The 23,728-nt window shown below is 32.9% G+C and overlaps 1 protein-coding gene across 4 annotated transcripts; it reads right to left on the bottom strand.

Annotated features, from left to right (window-relative positions):
* Window positions 1-2,480: 2,480 nt before the first annotated feature.
* On the bottom strand, window positions 2,481-22,899 carry LOC111055976 (SET domain-containing protein SmydA-8). Of its 4 annotated transcripts, none has more exons than XM_039422091.1 (6): window positions 22,597-22,899; window positions 18,612-18,851; window positions 14,976-15,384; window positions 9,183-9,455; window positions 6,115-6,580; window positions 2,481-3,187 (listed from the first exon to the last, which is right to left on the bottom strand). In XM_039422091.1, the coding sequence occupies exons 2-6, from the start codon at window positions 18,656-18,658 to the stop codon at window positions 2,919-2,921; spliced, it is 1,464 nt and encodes a 487-aa protein (XP_039278025.1). In that variant the 5' UTR covers window positions 18,659-18,851; window positions 22,597-22,899; the 3' UTR covers window positions 2,481-2,918. The 4 variants fall into 4 exon arrangements, with proteins under 4 accessions (XP_039278025.1, XP_039278015.1, XP_039278018.1 ...); XM_039422081.1 differs by having other exon boundaries at window positions 22,601-22,899; XM_039422084.1 differs by having other exon boundaries at window positions 18,612-18,837; window positions 22,601-22,899.
* Between the last annotated feature and the right edge of the window lie 829 nt (window positions 22,900-23,728).

The raw sequence follows: 23,728 nt of genomic DNA, 5'->3' as shown, positions 1-23,728 counted from the left end.
CCAAATCCGGTTGCAGTTCTCATTCTCTGCTCAGGTGGAAGCAATTTGATTTATCTGCACCAGAATCGGCCGTATTGTACCTGTATTGTGAGTGAACTTCAATCACTATCATATCCCAGAAACGATGTAATTACAATAGAATATCTGATTTAGTAATCACTTCTAACGATTCCACATTTAAACCGATATTTGCGCTTAAAATTGAGAAAGCGATCTCAAACTGGGCAAGCTGACGTCATAGTTGTTCAACCAAAAATAGTTGTACACAAAACAGTTGTGCGCAACGGAAATGATAAGCTGGGCAAGTTGTGATAGCTGCGTGTTGGCGTTTATGCCAAGCGGCGCGCAATATAAAAGCGTTTATTATTGATGGCATTGCCGCGCCAAAAAGAGCGAGCGTCGTGCTTGTTGGCATCAGGCATGCACGGCCACAGTCGACGTTCGAAAAATCGTTGTTGCTGACAACAAAGTCGCTAATTTGAGAGAGCGCGCGCGCAAAAATCAGCAATCGTGCGCCCGGCGCGGTCAGGCGTCTACTCATTTATTCAAAGCTTTGCTCGTTTTCCACTGCTAAAAAGCGCTCATGTGTCTGCCATTCTGCAACGACCTTTTTGAAAGTTTGCAAATTGTCACGCTTTTACCGCCAAACGAACTGCAATACTCTATACCACATTCATGCGAAATACTCGTTCGTTATTGTTAGTTCCCCAATTCCAGCTCTGATTCGTGAGTCAAAAAATAATGGCTTCGCTGACAACTGGCAGCCAAAGACATCAATAATTCTATGTGGTTTTGGCCACTGTTTTATCAAAAGTTTTCAGCTACCGTGTCGACACCTCACATTGGCACTTATAAAACAATGAAACAAGTGTAAACAATGTAACCGGTGTTACTTTAAAACTTTATAGGGTGTGATATCGAGTAGCTTTTTTGGCTCACTAATTCAACTGCTTCATGTGGAGAACGAATCTCCAATACTAAACTTTCACATCAGTCTTGATTTGCTTGACTCTGATTATGTGCATAGTTGATGCAACATTTGCCTGCAGTGTTACCAATAACATCAAATGTTTAATTCATATTATTAGATGTGGAATTTGATCTCATTATGTCTATCTTATGATGGGAACTAGCTGAGATAACTTATACATTATAAATTTAAAACCTAAAAGATTGTTTCATTCTATGGAGCTAGTTACCAAAGTACATGAAAAATTAACATCATATTCCTAATTCATTCATTCGTTCTAAGTCTCTCTTCCAGTCAAGGGAGTTTGTGTCATCGAAAATACATTTGGGGTCGCTTTCTCCAAAGTTGGTTATTTGACTACTAAACCAATGTAAGGTTGTATTTATTACAAATGTAACCAAGTGTATAAATTGAGTCAGCTAATGGTTCGAGCTAGAATTTGAGTTTAACATTTTTTAGAGAAAGCTACCCTTAAACCGTAAAAAATGTTTGGAATTAATATCCAAACTCAAGTAAGCTGGGTTTTCGTTTGTGCGTAAATGCCGTCGTCGACCACGACAGGGCAAGGATCACAGATTGGGTAGATTTCAATTTGTCTAAATAACCTGAAAAATTATGTTCAATCCTATACTATTAAACGAGCAACTTCTGTTTATAAGTTTATGTTTGTATTTCTCCGGATATCGAAAACGGCTCTAACGATTCTCACGAGATTCAGAACATAGTAGGTTTATAATATAAAGATTCGATTGCACTAGGTCTCATCCCTGGAAAAACTCGATGAAGGACATTAAAAGGATAATTATTATTCATCCTTGAAAAAACAGCTGATAATAATTATTTCGTCGTCTGTTGGTGATGGAAGTGAGTGAGCGAGTTCATTTGTGTGGGATTGTGTCAAAATTATGACTCAACCGTTGAATTTTTGTAATCATTCAATCAGGTAGTTAGTGCCGGTTGCATAAAAGCCGGGTTATTTTCAATCCTCATTAATTCCAGTAGATTCATCTTTTTGAAATGGTCATCTCTGATTTGGTTCACTTCAAGTTGATCAGGATTAAAATTTAACTTTTAAAAGCAGGCTTTTGTGCAATTGCAACCTCCCTTTGTGGGGGAAATTTTTACATTCCTCTGGGAATTAATCTCAATTATCTGTGATTAGATAGAACATTTCTGTATGAATTTTATGAATGTTATTATAATGTCTTCTTTAGTAATAAAATTTTTATGCTTTTGTAGTCCAGAGCGAAGCTCGGTCCCCGATATTTATGTTTTAAAAGGGAAGGTATAGTTTATAATTTTTTATACTTTTAAATGGCAATATGTTGATATTATTAGAAATGTTTGATTCTTGAATAATAAAAACAAATGATGGAAAGTTATTTGATCAGCTGTTTTTGCACACTTGAAATTTGGACAATATGAATGTCAACAATGATTGTCGTCGTCGACTACGAAAATTTACGCATGAACGAAAATGCGCCTTAAGGAGCTAAACAGAAGAAGACATCCTGTAAACAAAAGGCGAGTGCTTCTTTATAAGTGCTGTAAAATAGTATATATATTATATGTTAGAATCTAGAATGTGGTTTCATGTACATTGATTGACAATGACAAAATGTCAAGGATAGGTTTGTAACTTGGGCTTGCTTCATTGTATCTGGAAAATGGGTAGTCTCACAGTTTCCTGAATTGAACGATTTGCGATCTACTGTAAGTTACTCTTAATTTGAAATTTTGTTGGATGGTGCTCCTAATCCAGCATGTTAATGATAAGGCATTAGAGGTGATTTTACATTGTATACTTGAATACAGGAACATGAAACATTAGCAAACATTGCTGATTTACGTATATCTATGGCCTTCAATATAAATCGATCTGTCTACTCAACGAATAACATCTATGGAGAATAATTATTATTCTATTTATATTTTTCCACTTTCACGTTTATTGTTTCAATTTCGCTTTGCTCTTGGATTGTTTTCCCGATTGTTTTTTGTTGGTGCTTTCAGCTTGACGTATGCGTTGAGTGACGAGTTTGAGTTGTGTGATAGCTTGTTGGGCGCATCTTCCTTCAGGGGATTGAGCAGGTTCATAGAGCAGGAGGGCCACTGCTTGCCTCAGGATAGTCTCACACTCTTTCAATGCTACAACAACGTTGCTGTCCACTAATGCCAGGTCGAACAATATCGAATGCAGCTCATACAGAGTTAAACCTGCAAACATTAGAATACTGATCATGATTTACGCATAGGAAAACGTTAATTGATGACACAATTTGATGATTTGTAGCAAACAAGATTGATAGGCAATGACATTGGATCTGCTATCAGTATATATCTGATTTCGCAGATAAGAGACTGCTTGGGTTTTATGTTAGTTGTATGACCCCTGGTGGGCTAGTGCCCATCAACTATACTTTTTATCACATGATCACCACCGTTTAGAAATAAAAATTAAAATCTAAGTACCCTCTTTTAAAATTGTTTTTGTCATACTTACTCAATTGCAGCTGTTTTCCATGCATTATATCAAGCCGGTAAACAGCTGTTTGCAGAACATAAAACATGTGATTTTCATTACAGCATACTATACTGTAAAGAGATCATAATGTTCTCTTCACAGTCGAGTATGTTAGGACTCTACTGAGTCCTAATAACATCTGAGTGATTAATATACTAACTCAAATAATTAAAGAACTCTTTTAAGGATTTTCAAGTTATAAGAAATCTTATAATTTAGGCCTTTATTATTTTGTTTGAGCTCGAAGGGTCTGTCTGTTATGAAGTAGGCGCTACGGGCTAGGTCATGTTTATAGAATGCAGTAGCTCGAACAGCAGCAGGTAATGGCTTCTTTTTCTCAGCAATATTATTCTTTCCCAGATAAGTATGACAAAAAATATTGTACGTAACTTGTATAATTCTTCCCTCAACTACGTTTCGGGCAGAAACAATCATACTTATGCGGTAAATTATCTTTATCGGACTTGTTATGTAAAGTACTATTTTGTCATAGTCATTCAATGTTTTACATGCATGAAATCAAGCCGGTAAATAGCTGATTGTAGAAAAATAAACATATGATTCTCACTACAGCATACTATACTGTAATAAAATCATATGTTTTTTTACAGTCGAGTATGTTTCCTAGTTCAGAAATAGGAAAAGCAAAACTGTAGCAAAAACCCGCCGTTTAGCGCTCCAGGTGGAAGTTTTGTCAACTACAATCAAAAATTCCTGATTCGGAATTTGTAAACTAGGTTATGTTTACAGAATGCTTGTAGCACAGAGAAAAGAAACACTACGTATGCGCTTATTCCGTGCTTGTAGTAACTTCAGCTCAAGCAGGTTATGTTTTCTATTTTTCAATTATTCTTCTTTAGATTATTATGACAAAAATAGTGTACGTTACTTGGACTTGAATGGCTTTTGCAGTGCTTGAATGAAATTCTAGTCTCGGTTAACGCCTCGACTAGAAGCATCATTCTCGACTGCAAAAGACCCCTTCCCATCCTTGTGACGTAAGATACTATTATTTACGACATGTTTCGGCTATGATGCCATTATCAAGTAAATGAAAATATGAATAAAATGACATTAAATTATTAAATACTCTTGCCAGTTTCTTATTTGATTCAAGCTTCAATAGTATATTTATTTAATGTCATTTTTTCAATTACTTTTAATGGCATCAAAGCCGAAACATGTAAAACTTTAAAAAGGGTACTTTTAGATTTTTATTTTTATCTCTATTCAAAAGTAGCCCCAACGAAAAAAGACAATTCACTACCGTTGGTTTGGAAATCACTTGTATTTGTGATTTCACGCATTTCTCATCATCAACTTTCCCATCACGCAAAAGCCTATATTATTGATATTAAGGAATAGCAGCGTGATTTACCAGTGAAGGTGTAGCCTACCTGTACAGGAAAAAGCTCATACACGCATCGGTAGAAGGGATGAGAGCAGGATTTCTACGTCAAGAGAATTGCAAACCCTCCAGCACTACCTTCATAGTAAAGATGAGAATGAAGATCTCTTTCACAATCAAGATGAAGTGATTGCTTTAATTATTTTAGATATTTTATTTAAATGAAGACCTCCTTTACAGATAAAGATATAATTATACCTTTAATGAATTTCTTTCAGATATCAAAAGCAAAAAAATACGTGTACGTTTCGCCTGCACATGCATGACTGCAGAGCGGCAGAGGCTGCCACACTCTCCGGTTTACCTAGCCAGGTTGCCTGGCAGGTGAACCTCTCCGGCTAACCATAACGTGAATGGCTGCTCTCAGGCTTGTTCAATCTTTACTTTATGTGGGCTAATTAATACTTGAGCTTGCTAGGAAAGAAATGACATTTTAGTATAGTATGGTGGACAGATAAAAACAATATAAAAAACTTTTAGTACCCTTTTATAAAAAAACTTGAAAATATTTTAACAAAATGACTTATATAAAATATTGTTAAAATATCTTAAAGTTTTTCAATAAAAGGATACTATAAGTTTTTATATTGTTTTTATTTGAATCAATTAGACCATACAAGCGAAGTGATCTTATGGTGGACAGATTTATAAATTCATAATACTCTGTAATGGAAAAATTCAAAGTACATTGAACTCGAAAGATATAAAAATCAAACATTATTAAACACGTATGAATGAGATTTGGTGAGTCGTCTAGCCGGATAATAAATGAATGGGATTTCTCTACATGAAATATAACTCAGTTTATAAGTTAGTCATAAATTATTAAAAGGGGTCTGCTGTTTCTTAAAAATCTTGGAGTCTCACAAAGAGGAAAAACTGCTCACCCACTTGACTTATATTACTATAACTTCACGTTTCTTTAAGTGAGCTTAAGTGGCAAGGTATGAACGGTAAGCAGATTTTTGTAGGACTTTCCTCAATTTTCCCAGTCATAGCCAAAGTGTGAAGTGTAATTAACACGATGGATTATCACAGCTCACACAATAGAACATACAGTTCTTGGACCGTATCATAATCAAGATTCACCACCATATCACATTCAGATCTTGAAACTTACCCTTTTTTGTCAAGAAAGTCAGTTTATCTACTTCATCATTATCCACACAAATGTATGATTTGGATGAATAATTATGACAGTTATGCACTTACCTCGAAGTCGAGAAATTCCAGGTTCTATAATCTCCAACACACTCAATATTTCCTGTACAAGAACCTTTCTTCTCTGCAAAACCTTAACAGTCTGTTTACATTCCCGCAGCTTCGTGGCCAGCTGTTGTTTCAAATCAATAATAACGCTATGATTAGCGCTTAGCACTTTTGATAACTTCTCCAATTTACACTCGATAAAGACCGGATCTTTCTCATCAAGGTTGTCGAGTTCATCGGGAATTATACTGTTCAGTATTACTTCGACACCGGTTTTTCTGAATGAGCGTTGGCATTGCTGGCAGATCCAGGCATCCTTCGAGTTGTTGACAACCATCAGCCCTTCGCGGCAATGCCAGCAGACGAGCGAGCTGAGGTGCGACCCCAACTCACTGCCATCTTCACATCGCTTGCAGCTGCACGAGAAGTACTTGGTTTCCAACAGGTGTTCTTGGCGCTCTGCAGTACCCTGCAGTGCATCAAGTTTCCAATCAGGATACAAATTAAATTCACAGGCTTCATTAAGGCTTAATTCACATAAACATGACAATGATAATTTATTATAATAAATATGATTGAAGATTTGAGATTGATTTCTAGATGGATTTCAGAGTTTACAATAAGGTACCTATATGCGCCAATGTACTCCTTATTCAAACACATGAATATGAATACTAAATACTGCAGTGTATTCTATTTCTATTCATATTCTATTTTTCTGGTAAATTCTCAATTTAGAATTCGTTGTTTATTAATCTATTCACATTACAGTAAAATCTGTTCTTTCTAGACTCGAAATCATCAACGTAAACTTTAAAAGAAGAATATAGGAATTCAGGTATATCACTATGAAATTATTTTCAAATTGAAATCAATGTATCAAAAATCATCCCAGCAAGTAAGTGTTAAAATGCATCTGACGGATGAATATCCTGGAAAAGAATGTAGGATATTGATATAATAATATGCAAATGATAAGGTAATTATTTCATTGCAGTAATTCCAAAAATGGGATTCCTATTATTAATGCAATCCAATCAATTTTTTAAAATAATATTCAAATGATAAGGTTATCATTTTATTGCAGTAATTCCAAAAATATAAATTCAATTAATGCAATACAATGTAGTATCACAATTCAATCGACCTGAATTTGAAAGAGTGAGTTTCGAAGTGACCTAGAAAAATGTGTTGGCAATATAAGATGGATTAGGCTTAATTGATGAATAACAGGCCTAGAAGAGTAGATGTGAATAATTAAGAATAGTAAAAATATTAAAAGTAAATCAGGGGTGATGAAACAGCGATAAGTTATGGTACCGTATTGTTGTAGGTAGCAGAGGGAATAGAATATTATAATATACATTTGAATATTGTACACTTGCTGGTAGGTAAGAAGTAAGAAGTGATAAGAACATTCTTCGATAGTCAGTGTGAACTGTGAAGATCCAGTAGGGAAGGAGTAATATATCTTCAACTTCAGAAATACATGAATGCAAACCTCAATTCAAGTCCAAACTTCAACAACTTCCCATTCTTAATTTATTTGAATATTCGATTGATTCTTATTTCTAAAGTTATACTAAATAGTTTTTCAATTAAATAGACCTTTTACCCTTTTCCGTTATTTCAAAGACACATTTATATTAGTTTCCAACCAATATTATGCTATTTTCAAGAGTCGAATAAAATTACATCTACACTAGGAACAGAAATTTTGTGGAATTTCTCCATATTAAGGTGATATGAGAGAGAAGTTGTCAGTTCCACATAATTTTAAATTTGTTACTGTAGGCCTTATATATACTGTTTTTTCTATCTGAGTTACACTTAGTGTTAATTATGTGGAACTGACAAAACGTTTTCAATCTGACAATTTTATCAAATTGAAAACACTACAATGAATAAAATATATGAATTATATAACATTCCAATCAGCATATAGATTCTTGAACTAAAAATAACACGTTTTCAACTGACAACATATCTTTCATTTCACCTTAAAGTTGTATTTATTGAATATGTATATATTTTACACATCAACGATAACATCTCTTCAAAAATGTTATTTATCTTGTTTAGAAATAATATGAGTAATTAGTTTTGTCAAGTATAGGCCTACCTACACACCATTCAGATTCACATTATACCCATCACCAATATAGTTCGGATCAAGGACTTTTTTATAATACAGAGTTTCCCACGAAAGGTGTAACAGCTATAGATTGTAAGTAAAATTTGCAACAAAAAATGTCGATTAAAATGTTCTAATATCGACCTTAGTTTTCGAGATATATGTAGATCTTTCTATATTTTTGAAAAACGTAAATAACTATATTATCAATCAAAATTCCAAGGATATGGTTGGAAAGGATAAGAAATTTCCAAAAAGATTGATACAATTTGTTCCTTTGTTTGAAGTTTTTGAACAACTATTTATGAGCGTTCAAACTGTTTAAAATTTGGCTTGGAACTCGAAGAATGTACTTTTTTCAACTTTAAGCGCTCATAAAAAGTTCAAAAAAGGAAAAACTCATATGAATCTTATTGAGAATATGTTTAAAATTTGGCTTGGAACTCGAAGAATGTACTTTTTTCAACTTTAAGCGCTCATAAAAAGTTCAAAAACGTAAAAAAAAGGAAAAACTCATATGAATCTTATTGAAAATTCCTTCCACTTTCCAACAATTTCCTTATAATTGAATTTTTACTGATATTTTTCTATTTATTAAAGCTTATTAAAAATATCAAAAAATCGATATAGGTACTTCGAAAACTAAGGTCAATATAAATAAATGGAGGAAAATTTGAGAAAACTCAACTGGACATTTTCGTTGCAAATTTCATGTAGAATCTATCGTTTATGCATGATATTATTTTCTGAAAACGTAAATATATTCAGGAAATCAAAGCTACTCAATTTATTATTTGTAAAATAACATAATAGTACCCATTTTGAAAACTAGTTGTTTTTAGTTTGTTATTTTATATTAAAAAGTTCTCAAAAAAAGGCACTTGAGTGTTATTTTAAAAATGAGGAATTATTTGTATTATTAGACGTGTGTACTTACGTGGAGAGTGTTGGTATAATTGTAGAGGATTGGATCACCTTTGAGGATATCGTGACGCGCGCGCACAGTCATGTGGAAGTTGTCGTCGACAGCCAAGTGGCAATTGGGGGTGCAGTCATGTGCCATGAGGGACGCCTGTAGGAATACAGCTCTGCCCTGCCCGCCCACGCCACAGCGCACCCCGAAGCTGTTCACATCAATGATCCCCAGCACTTCCTGCACTAGCTCCTCATCCTCAGCACAGTCATCGATCACACCAAAAGACTGGAACAACTGAAACAGGTCAAAATTATATTAAACGAAAATTCTAATACAATACAACTTCTATTACAATATGGAAACGCAAAGCAGGCCAAAACTATACTTTCTTGAATTTCTTAACTATTATTAAGATTCATTCATATCATGTAATAATCATGTAATTTTAATTATATCATGATATCAATCAGTTATAAGGCAATGAACTATAATAAAATGTATTATAATCACCTCTCAATAATATGTTATGTATATCTCATATGACCTTCTATCATTTCACTTGGTGCATGATTTTCAAGTAGGCCTATATTATTTTTCAGATGTAAATAAATTAGAAATTGTATTTGATCTAATGCTAATTAATGAATAATTATTACTAGTAGTCCTGTGAACAGTAGACCTCGCGCTCAGTAAGTTACATTGACCTGATGTAATGTTTTCTAAAAAATTAATAAATAATTCATCAATTTAAAATGTCTAGAAAAAAATCCTTAAGCTGGGTTTACAGGAAAGTTATTAACAAAATGTTAATAAACGGAACTTGACAAACACATATGTTCATCATATGTATGATAAGTTATGTTCAATCTAATAGAATCTATAAGGATTAAGTTAATAACATTTTGTTGATAACTTTTGTGTAAACGCAGCTTAAATGAACATAGAGCTTTCTGTCCTATCGTACCGTGATGTGTCGTCCCGGAATGTGAGTGTGAGCGCTGTTATCAGGTCTGGCTGCAACTGTCTCCAACGTTGATGGAAAGATACATTTTCAAGATGTTCGATGTTTTTGAACGGGTAGTATTATAGCCCACTAGACAGCTGATTTATGATGATTAATTCTAAAGTCTGATTTTTACGGTAATATTGGTGTTCAAAGGAAACTCCTTTTCCTTTTGTATTATCCTTAAAATGCAAAATTTCAGAAAACCGTATGCATACGTCGAAGCGAAATTTAAAAAGGAACATACCTATCAAATTTCATGAAAATCTATTACCGCGTTTTGCCGTAAATGCGCAACATATAAACATTTAAACAAGAAATGCCAATCCGTCTACTTGAATCTTAGACCTCACTTCGCTCGGTCAATTAAATGAAAATCCTAATTAAATGCTGAAAATCACCCCGAAGCCTTCTGCAACTGCAAATATTGACAACAGGGTTAACTCCTAGATGGAATTCGATAAGCGCTACTATCCAAAAATTATTTGCCAGCTTAGGAATCGAACCCGGTACCTACCTCCTAATTGCCAGTCAGGAACAAGGATAGTGTATAGCTATATACTATTCTTGAGTCAGGAATGGTTACCCTTACACTAAACTGACAATCTCTGGATATAGAAGCGCTCATTTTATACGAAGTCATAGCGTGCCAGCCTGTCTACAGATGGGAATAAATTAGAAATTGCATTTGTTCAAATGCTAATTAATGGATAATAATTATTATTGAACGAAAATCCTAATTAAATGCTGTATTTTTGGATAGTAGCGTTCATCGAATTTCCATCTAGCTGTTAACCCTGTTGTCAATATTTGCAGTAGAAGTCTTCAGGGTGATTTACAGCATTTAATTAGGATTTTCGTTTAATAATAATTATTGATTAATTATTTCTTATGAGATTCAACGATGCTTTGCTCCTCTCATCTCTCCACTTATCATTCGTCACCGAATAAACCATTTCCACAAATGCTGAAGTGGCAGGGATAGAGAGTAGATATGAAACCACTTTATACAAATTCTTGAACTCATCAGCAACACATGCACTGAAAAAATGTAGCCAATATTTAGTTAAAATCTGACAGTCTTCTCCACTCTACTAACCTAAAATGTTTTGATTATATAGAACTTTATTGAGCAAAATAAAGTATTTTTGCGTACTTTATCTTGCTCACAAAGTATAAAGTACAAGACCTACAAATAAAGTACAATACTTTATTATATAGTACGGGTGGCAACCCTAGGTCTGGCTGCAACTGTCTCCAACGTTGATGGAAAGTTACATTTTCAAGAATGATGTTCGATGATTTTGAACGGGTAGTATTATAGCCCACTAGACAGCTGATTTATGATGATTAATTCTAAAGTCTGATTTTACGGTAATATTGGCGCTCAAATGAAACTCCTTTTCCTTTTGTATTATCCTTAAAATGCAAAATTTCAAAAAACCGTATGTATACGTCGACGCGAAATTCAAAAAAGAACATACCTGTCAAATTTCATGAAAATCTATTACCGCGTTTTGCGCAACATATAAACATATAAATATTTAAACATTTAAACAAGAAATGCCAAACCGTCGACTTGAATCTTAGACCTCACTTCGCTCGGTCAATTAAACGAAAATCCTAATTAAATGCTGAAAATCACCCCGAAGCCTTCTGCAACTGCAAATATTGACAACAGGGTTAACTCCTAGATGGAAATTCGATAATCGCTACTATCCAAAAACTATTTGCCAGCCCGGAATCGAACCCGGTACCTACCTCCTAATTGCCAGTCAGGAATGGTTACCCTTACACTAAACTGACAATCTCTGGATATAGAAGCGCTCATTTTATACGAAGCCATAGCGGCCGGCCTGTCTACAGATGGTAATAAATTAGAAATAGCATTTTTTCAAATGCTATTTAATGAATAATTATTATTAAACTAAAATCCTAATTAACTTAAATGCTGTTTTTTGGATAGTAGCGCTCATCGAATTTCCATCTAGCTGTTAACCCTGTTATCAATATTTGCAGTAGAAGAAGTCTTCAGGGTGATTTACAGCATTTAATTAGGATTTTCGTTTGATAATAATTATTAATTAATTAGAATTAGAACAAATGCAATTTCTAATTTATTTCCATCTGCAAAATAATATACTTGAAAATCATTCACCAGGTGAAATAATAGGTCATATGAGAGGTAGGCACATAAAAGATTATTGAAAGGTTAAAGAAAGTGTAATAGTGGAATACACTTTTATAGTTATTGCTTTATAACTGATTGATATAATGATATAATTGATAAATCTTAATGACAGTTAAACAATTTTAGAAAGTATAGTTTTGGCCTGCTTTGCGTTTCCATATTGTAATAGAAGTCGTTACAAGATTATAAATGAAAGCAAAGCATTCAACTTGAAAATTATTTTTTCCTACAGTTACCTTGAAAAGTGACCATTCCTGCACTGATTACAGAAAGCAAAGAATCACTTTTCCGCTCTAGTGCGCAAAGTATTACTTTGCGTACTCTTAATACTTTGCGTATTATCATGCAGCCATCCCAATCAGGTGTTGACATTGTTGGCGTCTATTTTGAATGCGAATTTGTTCTATCTATATTTTTTCTGATTTTCAAATAAATAAAAATGAGAACTCATTAAATTATACATTTTGAATATTATTAATTTTTTTTCATTCATAAATTGATTGGTTGAAAAATTATTTAGAAATTAAGATTTACCTAAAATTATTCAAATTTTCAAATTAATTGGATTAATTTAATTTTTAATTTGAATAAATTATCGATTATTAATTTTCTATAATCAAGTTTAAAATAAATTAAAGTTGTTATTAATAACAAAACTATACAGACAAACATTTGATGGATTTCAGCCATCATTTTACCCATAATCAACCACTTCTCATATTCAATGGTAACTGTAGGAAAAATTTAATGTGAAATACGTGCGCAAAGTTCCTCTGCTGCACTCAAGAAACCATTCCGCCCTCGCCTACGGCTCGGGCGTAAACGTTTCTTTCGGTGCAGCAAACTGTCACTTTGCGCACTAGTTGCACAAATAACTATTTCCTACAGTTACCTTGAAAAGTGACCATTCCTGCACTGATTACAGAAAGCAAAGAATCACTTTCCGCTCTAGTGCGCAAAGTATTACTTTGCGTACTCTTAATACTTTGCGTATTATCATGCAGCCATCCCAATCAGGTGTTGACATTGTTGGCGTCTATTTTGAATGCGAATTTGTTCTATCTATATTTTTTCTGATTTTCAAATAAATAAAAATGAGAACTCATTAGATTATACATTTTGAATATTATTAATTATTCATTATTTCCAATATTTTTTTCATTCATTAATAGATTGGTTGAAAAATTATTTAGAAATTAAGATTTACCTAAAATTATTCAAATTTTCAAATTAATTGGATTAATTTAATTTTTAATTTGAATAAATTATCGATTATTAATTTTCTATAATCAAGTTTAAAATGAATTAAAGTTGTTATTAATAACAAAACTATACAGACAAACATTTGATGGATTTCAGCCATCATTTTACCCATAATCAACCACTTCTCATATTCAATGGTAACTGTAGGAAAAATTTAATGTGAAATACGTGCGCAAAGTTCCTCTGCTGCACTCAAGAAACCATCCTCGCCTACGGCTCGGGCGTAAACGTTTCTTTCGGTGCAGCAAACTGTCACTTTGCGCACTAGTTGCACAAATAAAGCTATTTTCAATTAATTACTTTTTTTTAAAATTAATAACCACGGTAGTATATAATCATACAAAAGATAGCTGATTCCGGCATATCTAATGTAATATTAATAGTTCTTTCTTGTTAAAAACGATCAATTATATTTTATTTATCAGAAAAATATATTTTTCAATGATTGAATAGCCCCTAATGGATAAATTTTCATAATTTAAATAAAATATTATTTTGGTTAATTAATTATATTCCTACATTATAAAAAATTATTTTGCAACGTTACAGAGCTAGGAAAAGATAGCGCTTTCCGCTTTGTTGAATGATAGACAAGTATTGCAAAACTATTGTTAATCAAATACTGCCATTATAACACGTGGACCTCACGATATACTTATATTATTTTATTTCAACAGTCTAGTTATTGAAAATTGTTGAATTAAAAATACTTAGTTAACACATTTGATTTTAATACAATTCTATAAATTGTGAAATCATATTTTTTAATATAAACTCTACGTATGGAGTTGAAGCCTGTTTATCCCTTCAATATTGTAATTCATACCTAATATAAAGGCACCTACCATAAAGATAATAATTTATCATATTTCAATAATCTCAATTTCACATTGAAATAAAATTATATATTTAGAAGGAAATTCAGTCAAGGCTAAAAGTTTAATTCCCTAGTTTTCTTATTATCATTTATATTAGAACTCTGATAACAATATTCATACCGTAGCAAAAGAAAATGGTCATTATTAGATTCTTCAAAAACTTGAGCCTTGATTGATTATTATGGAGGCAAATCATTTTTACTTGTTCTAACTGTGCATAAGAATGTTCCACGAAATTTCAATAAAAATTCTTTTTTAAAATCAAGGGAATAGGCTAAATTTTGGGATTCTTATATCTATCAAACCAAAAACAATTGAACTCATTTCACAGATTAGATCATTTCACCTTCAAGGGTGGAGAAATATTTTTAAGTAAACATATAAGTAAAGAAAAACTTGTATTCATTATTTTAATTTGTGAAAGAATATACAGTAATTTACAATAATTATTGAAAGGTAAAAATGTGAGAAATTCATACCTTGACGAAGTAGTTTTCATTGTAATTCCAAACGAATGTATTTCTCCTTTGTTCTTTGTGTGATTGTAGACTCAAAAACTTACTCCATTCTCCATCAGGCTGTTTCTGTTTAACATGTATGATACATCTGAGAGGCAGTACTATTTTGTCAGCAGACAAAAATCCACAATTTCTCAGTTTGGTTGCAATGTTTTTGAATGTGCTGCACTCTAAACTTGAATGGAATGAGCCAGGACAAGTTTTAGCACAAATAAGAGCAACAGAGCAGTCGTGACATCTTCGATTTGCTTCACCTCCACACGAATAGCAAATCATTGACACATAATAATCATCGCAAGGTCCGATTACCAGAGGACTTTCTTTGAAAATGACTTCTCCCTTTTTGATATCCCTCGATGCCACTAGATATCTGCAAAAACGAATAGGTATTATTGTAGGCTACTTATTCGCGTTCTTGCTGTGCCAAGAGGTGTGAAACAGTACTACTTAATTCGAGAATGAAAAAAATATTTGTATGTAATGAAAGACAGATTTTGTACCGTATAATTTATCAACTTCGATTCAAAAGCGAATATATTTGGTAACCTATATATTATAATATATGATTGATATATAAATTTTCTTAATCAAGTTTATCTTAATTTTTAATATCAAGTTCTTATTTCTAAAACAGTTTTTTCTCCAAGCAACTATTTTCTGTTTTCTCTACCTACTCTATATAAATTATATCTATATATAAATCTATCTATATATATAAATATCTATCTATATACCTATCTATATAATTTTCTTAATCAAGTTTATCTTAATTTTTAATATCAAGTTCTTATTTCTAAAACAGTTTTTTCTCCAAGCAACTATTTTCTGTTTTCTCTACCTAGTTTTGTTTTGCTTTTTAGTTTTGAGTTCTTGATGATATTATTTCTAAATCATTTGTGTCATACTTTTTGTGTAAATGAGGTTTGTTTTGGCGTTTAGCTGTAAGCCTCTTCGAGTTGTACTTTTTTCATGTAATGTATTCTCAATAAATAAATAATACTATTCTATATCTATTGATACTATTGTTTTGAAGAGTTATAGAGAATGGAAAGTTTATTTAAAAAAATGAATTGAATTGCTGCCTTTTTTCTAAAAGCCTGCCTTCACCCAATTTTTTATTTAATTGCTGCCTCTACTTGATGACTGAGAATAGAAAGGAGAACATTATAAAAAAGACAACCTATCTCGCACATGCCTCATAATAATGATAAATATGGTATATTTAGATATTATCGGGATCAAAAGTTGAGATAATTTCTTTCTCTTGTGGTATTCGCCCTTTCTTGAGACAAAATAATTAAATCAATCTACAATATTATTCAGATATATGAATGGAAGGTTGAATGAGATTTTGTGGAAGATGGAGAATATTAGTCTGCTATTTATTAATTTTCAGTTTCATTCAATACACCGTAGGCTTACATCAACCCCAACAACTTTTTCACATTCTTCAGGTTCAAAAAAGGTATTAATTGTAATCGAATTCATATGTATTTTGTTTCACATTGTTTATCAAACAAGCCTTTCATTAGGATGCATTCATTTCATGTAAACTCTGAAGATTCACTATAAAGTGTCAGCATTCCTAATAGAAATACATCAATGCTTCCCATTCAAATAATGCTGCAGTTTGAAGTGAATCTGTGAATCTCAATATTCAAATTCAAATTGTTTTATTCATAAAATATTACATATTCACAAAATATAAAAGTGTTATAAATTACATGAATAAATTCTCCCTGCCTGGATGATTTGTCCGTGTGCAGGGAGGAGTCGCAAATATCAGACAGAGGGCAAACACTAGCAATAATAAAATAAATTACAAACTATGAATAATAAATAAATTTGAAAGAATAATAAGAGAGTTATTTTGATAATAAATTTTAAAACTAAAGATAGAAAAAAAAACAATAGATAAATAAAATAAAAGTGTCAGCTCGACGGCGGTTAAAGGGCTGAGTTGGGAGTAATATAGTTTTATTAGCGTGGTACTGTGTGTAATATTTGAATGTTATTCTGTGTTCAGAACTAGAAATATTCATCTATATGGAGAATGTAGAAGAGCCTCCGCAGCATCTGAACCGATGCAGAGCAGCCACCCGGTCACTCTCCGCTTGTAGACAGCAACGCTAACCCCCTCAGTAGTTGAAATCTCGGCCGGTACATTACGGTAAAGCCAATGGGCTAAATGAAAACAGTTTCCAAGTTGAATTGAATTACTTAAACGGGGAAATTGGATATTTATATGCAATCTGTTTCTAGTGGGATAATAATGTTGAATTTCATTGAAGACAAAGTTACTTTTTTATAAAGACAAGTAAATTTTTTATAAATAATTGTTCTATATTTAAAACAGGGAATTCTTGGAAAAGTAAATGTGTTGGATATCTATGATTTTTGGCCAATAGTGTTTTAATAAGTGCTCTCTGTGAGACCGCAACAGGACGCAGGACACCCAAGGAGGCACCGCCCCACGCCAAGATGCCATAGTCAAGCAATGTCTGCACATATGCATAGTAGACAGAACGACAGTGTCTAGGACTCAGGAACCATCCCAGCTGTGCAAAAGCATAATTCATTTTACGCAACCTCTGCCTGAGGTACTGCACATGGGCCACCCAACTCAACTTGTGGTCGAATATTATGCCAAGATATTTGTGAGTTAAGACTTGTTCTATCTCAGGACAGTTACAGTCATTGGAGAATGGGTCACCACATGAATGCATCCTGAGCACCCTGGGCCCGGGGCTATTAAGGTGCGTACAGACTTTCGCTCTGCTCCGCAACCGAACGTCACTCCAGCAGAGCGATTGATGATCGACCGGGGAGCAACAGTGGTTCGACCGGGGAACGCGAGAAGATCTAACATCTTCCATAACGTTCATGAGGGTGCGTGGGCGGTGCGACTGTGGTTTGATGGTAGTACGAGGGCGGTACGAGGGAGGAGCGTGCTCGGTGCTGGTTGGAAGCGCGAATATGTGTACGCAGCTTAACGAAGGGATATAGGTAGACACTTGGATTTCGAAATATTAATTGACAACACATTGTTGTCAAACCAATTTTTTAGTTTAACGAGATCAGAGGAAGCATTATTGAATGTTTCAGTCCATGTGCAGCCTGTAGACACAAGTGCCGTGTCATCGGCAAAGAGGAATAATTGACCATGTAGGTGCAACCTGGATATGTTATTGATGTAAATGAGGAAAAGTAGGGGGCCCAAGGTACTCCCCTGCACCACTCCATAATCAACTGCAATAGAATCACTGTCTGTGCCATTTAATGATATTCTCTGTGTTCTATCTTCAAAGTAGGTAGCTTCTAAACCATCTTAAGGTGAGATTCTTGAAGCCAATTGCTTCAAGTTTTGCAAAAAGTATATTCCTATCTATTGAATCAAAGGCCTTGGCTAAATCCAGAAAATAAATTAAAACTTGTTTATTGCTAGATTGTTACATAGTTGTCTAGATTGTAATATAGTTGTTACATTCTTCAATCAACTTCAAACTGTTTTTAAACAGTACCAAAAAAAGATCAACACTATTTTCATAACAAATAATGAATATTCATGGTTGTTATTTTCATAAAAAACAAACTTACCTTCCAAACTTGTTGCTACTCGAGACAAGATAAGGCTTGCAGTTCATTTTGTGAGTCTTTTGTCAGTCTTCCATGTGCAGTAGGTAGGCCCTACTGAGTTTTGCAGAAAGGACGTCATCCACAAAACATCACGAATTATTATGTTGAGCTATTCTCTTGCATTGCACTCATTTTTCTTCGTGTGTTCAGCCGTTTTTCAATAAGACCACATTCGTTAGAGAAGAATCTACCCAAGTGTATCTACCAAGAAAGTAAAATAGAAAACAAATTTATGCTTAGGCTCATCTCACACCTGCGCGACTCAAGTCGAGAAGAGACTGCGACTCTAGCTTCTTTTCGAAGAGACTAGAGTCGCAGTCTCTTCTTGACGCAGCATGTGTTTTCAAATGGTGACGCCGCGGAGACTAGAATCGACTCGACTGGTCTGAGTGTGTCACCATTTGAAAACAAATGCTGCGTCGAGAAAAAAGTAGAGTCGCAGTCTCTTCTCGACTTGAGTCGCGTAAGTGTGAGTTGAGCCTAAGAGATTTATTCAAAGATTCTAGAAAATTCTTCTATCTTGAAGTTCAGAAAATACTATAAACACTTTACATTATTAGGGAAATGATAGAATACAAATAATAGATAATGATAAAATAGGTGGTTTATTTTGAAAATCAAACTATTGTTTCAATGCTCAATACATCATATTTCGTGTTTGATTATAAACTAAGTCATTTTGGAGAAATTACAAATTTATGTTTAGTCGCAGGCATTTGCTCTGTGCAACAGAACTGCCACCAGCGAATTACACATCTATTTTATGTTATCATTATCTATCTCATCCATTACCTTAATATGGATAATGTATGTTTCAAATGTAGACATTACATATTTGTGTGTGTATTTCACTGTTTATTTATTAATATTTATTTTGTAGATCAAGACTATTTTTAACTCTGTTCCATCCTAAAATACGATGTAGCATTATTATACTTACAAGCAGTGATATAAAAAGCCTTTTATTCTACCTACCGATACACGTACCGTAACCAATACATAAGAATCGAAATTTCAAAGAGCACTCTATGATTTTTATGAATAATAATTATAATAATAGGAGGTTCTTAAAGGAGTAGTGATTATTATTGAACATAGATGATGATTATGCAAGAAATAATATAATAATGATAATGTTAAGAACAAAATAATGATAATGCATATAGTCCAGTCAACAAAAGATTATAAAGGGAAAAGTTTGGGACACAATTTTCAACTCCATAGATCTTTTAAGGATAGTAAGAGGATTAAAATATCAAAAGTCCTCACCCCTACCACCTCTGCTAAAGGGGTGGGGGTGGTTTGAAAGTACCATTTTATCATTTTTCATATGTAGGGAACTAAGCATCTTATGAACATTTATACTCTGTGCAAAATTGAAGCTTACAAAATTACCAACAAGTTTTGACCTTTACGTTTTTCCAAATCTCTTATAGTTTCTGAGATATCAGCTCTTGAAGGTGAGACATTTTTTGAAAAAACACTTCTGCCTCAAATTTTTTCATCTTTTCGGCCTTATAATTGTTGAACGATTGGTGAAAAAAATCCGTGCTGATTATGAGCTGAAGGAGCATAAAATTAACTTCAATCTGATGTATATTTCCACCATTTTACGCATTTCCCTACGACTGTTGCAGCAGTTTTAGTGTTGAGAGTGAAATTTTCTGTTCAGCAACAATAGATGAGTTGACAATGGAATTTGGAGGGAATGTTTGGAACACAATTTTCGACTTTGCAGCTTTTTTGAGACTAGTTTGGAGGTGAGCATATAAAAAATCCCAACCCCCTACATCATGTGCTGAAGGGATGAGGGTGGTTTGAAAGTTCCATTTTCCACTTATTATTACATGCTTATATCTTGAAAACAATGTGTTCCATTGACATAGTCAACTACATGAAAATGAAGCTCAATAAATTTCCTACAAGTTTTGTTGGTAGAGGTTTTCGATAAATCCAATACTTCTCGAGATATTTATGTTCTAAAGTGATGCATTTTCGAAAAACCTGTTTTTCTTCCATTTTTTTGCTCTTTCAAGTCTTATAACTTTTCAACAATTGATGAAACAAGAATGTGCTAATTTCGAAATGTAGAGCATTAAATTATTTATCATTTCATGTATAATTTGACTATTTCAGGCATTCTCGTATGGGAATGTTGCAGCAGTTTTAGCAGTTGGAAACTAGTTTTTATATGACGAGAGGTAATTCAAAAACGTATCTTCATGATATTGATGGCGATCAATAAGCACCATTATTTCAATAAATACAGAGGGGTTTTAATCATATATTGCTCAAAAATATTCTGATTAATTAACATACTATAATAAATTTTCCAACGATTTGAAAATTTTTATAAGCATCTGAAACAAAAGATCTTCTTATTGCAGGATATGAACTCTCTAAATTATTATACTCATTAATATGATCAGATAACAGAGGAGTTTTATATAGTATTGTGGGTATACATTATAGTTCAATTTCTTGAAAAATGTATTTTAGGACCAATTATATATTATCAAAATTCTGTTTATCCTAACTTGAGTTGTTATTCAATATTTTGGAAAGAAAAGCTACATAAAATTTAATTTACGGTACTGAAGTAAACTAGAAGCCAATCAGAGATAGCTTGCTATCAGCCTATGATTGACTACCTACTGATACTATAGTGAGATCCACGTTATAATGGCAGTGTTTGATTAGTAATGGTATTTCCATCCTTGTCTATCATTCAACAAAGCGTATAGCGCTATCTCCTTCTCGCTTTACTCTGTTGCAAGATCGTCTTTTAACAATGTAGAATAAACAATCAATTAAAATATTTCATCTCAATTATAAAAATTCATTATGAAATTATTGAAAAATATAATTTATTGCTCAATAAAATATAATTGGTTATTTTAAAAAAGAATGAACAGTTAATATTACATCAATAGACCTGTATCTGCTGCCGTCTATAGAAGGCATTGATAAGACTGAGGATCGGCAACGTTGTTCTCCTATCTTTCTCCACTGCCATTATAACATGGATCTCACTAAAATAGTCGAATCCCTCTCAAACGCATGGATTTCAGATCATATCATCATATCTCATCTGAATACTCTCTCACTCACAAGGTTTTATTGTGTGGACATCATTAAAAAAAGATTGGATACATCAACAATCAATTATAAAGCCATTAAGAAGTTGAAGTTATCCAAGCACATGTTAACTGTCTTGATGAGTTCTACGATAGTAACTGCAAATAAAGATTTTCAAGTCAATTAGCTATAATGGTCCCACATTAAGAGCAGTGTAGTTCCCAGTGATCTCAAACTAATGTTCCAAATCACTTTTGTGAATGGAGATTCCACAGTAAGTTACCGTAATATATCTAGAGTAGCTTGTCTGCCATCTGCCACAATACAGTGATGGAAGATGGAATAGAGCCAGATCTGTTTCTTTTTTCGTTTCATGCACTCCGAAGTTTTGCACCATGCAAATTATTGTATTAAATTGATATATTTAAACTGGAAAAAACATGACCAGCCGAATTCTAATAGGCCTACATTTTACAGTACCTATAAAGTATCCTATATAGTTCAAATCAATAACTATAATACAAAATACTATTTTGAATCAAAATTAGCTTTTAAAATGCCTACTTCTTGTAAAAAAAAGTCTGGAGTTCTTTCACAGTGAGTAAATTTTGTATAATAACTTAGTTGTAGACAAATTTCCTATTATATGACAATCGCACCGGTACTATTATAAAAATATAAATTTCAGATAATTATTTACTGTACCTATATTTGGTTTATAAGTTACCATTTAACATAATATTTTTTATCTGAAATTAGGCACAAGCACTAGTTCAATTAAACTATTCACATAATTAGGCTATTATCATTCTTTGTAGTCTAATAATATTATGAACAATTGTATCCAAAATTAAGGTGTGTTGATCACTTACATTGTGGTGGTGTCAATAGTTCCAGCACATTGGCTTTCAACAATTTTAATAATTAAATAATATGTATCGACGGTGGATTGATGAAACTACACTGTCCAAGTCCTTATATGACGTTAAAATACCAATAGAAAACAAGTAAAATAGCGACAATCGAACTATTGTATTGCAGCTGAGAAAAGACTGTAGGACTACTATCTACTATTTCTGTACCTTGTGAGAAAGGATAATTATAGCACAGTGACTTGAGACAGTCTGGGATACACTTCTGAGATGTAATGTAAAAACTTCCAATGTTGGCAGACAGCCGCATTTTGGGTATTTATTTTTTTCTGATTTTTTTACATTTACTGGCAAAAAAAAAGATTTTTTAATTCATGTCCACTTTTTCGAAATAATTATCCAGTAGTAAATTTAGTGTCCACAAGCATGACTATTTTGGGCCTAGATACAATAGAATAACGTATGCTTCTTTTTTACTGGGGTAAGTTGATAAATATTGTTCTTCAAGAGTGTTCAACCTAGCTTGAACTGCTGGTCACTAAACTAATAAGTAGATTTTACAACAGTAGCCTATTAACATCTTAAATGTCAAGCTATTGATTAATGTCACGAGAACCAATCAGAAAAGGCTTCTTTTCAAAAAAGTATTTTCTGATTGGTCCTCATGAGTTTTATCACGATTAAAATTTAACCGACTTTTAAAGTACTGAAAGTTTAATTTTTAAAATAGCAAGTGACTATTTTCTGTTTTCACATCATAAACCTACGGCAATCTCTGAGTTTACTCAGACCGTATTACACTACTATCCAGTGAATGAAGTTTCCTAGAGATTGATAATGGTTCAACAGCCTGGACTTAATTAGTTGCTCATTACTTTATGGAAAATAAGCGAATGTGACAAGTCTTTCTCAATCAAGAGAATATTCAAGCTATTCATCTGCTCCGTCACTTGCAAAAGAAAATTTTCAACTACATATGTGAGGTTTTGTAAAATTTATTAACTCACAAATCTCACATAGGTCGTTGAACATTTTCATAGAAATAAAGACCCAACAGATTTACTGTAAATGGTATCACATCTTTGCAGCATATAGATACTTTTAAGCCAGATTATTATACTTTTATAT

This window comes from Nilaparvata lugens, chromosome 1 (assembly GCF_014356525.2).
Source record: "Nilaparvata lugens isolate BPH chromosome 1, ASM1435652v1, whole genome shotgun sequence".
Taxonomy (NCBI): domain Eukaryota; kingdom Metazoa; phylum Arthropoda; class Insecta; order Hemiptera; family Delphacidae; genus Nilaparvata; species Nilaparvata lugens.
The sequence above is the reverse complement of the archived record's forward strand: the minus strand, read 5'-3'. Positions and strand labels throughout refer to the sequence as shown.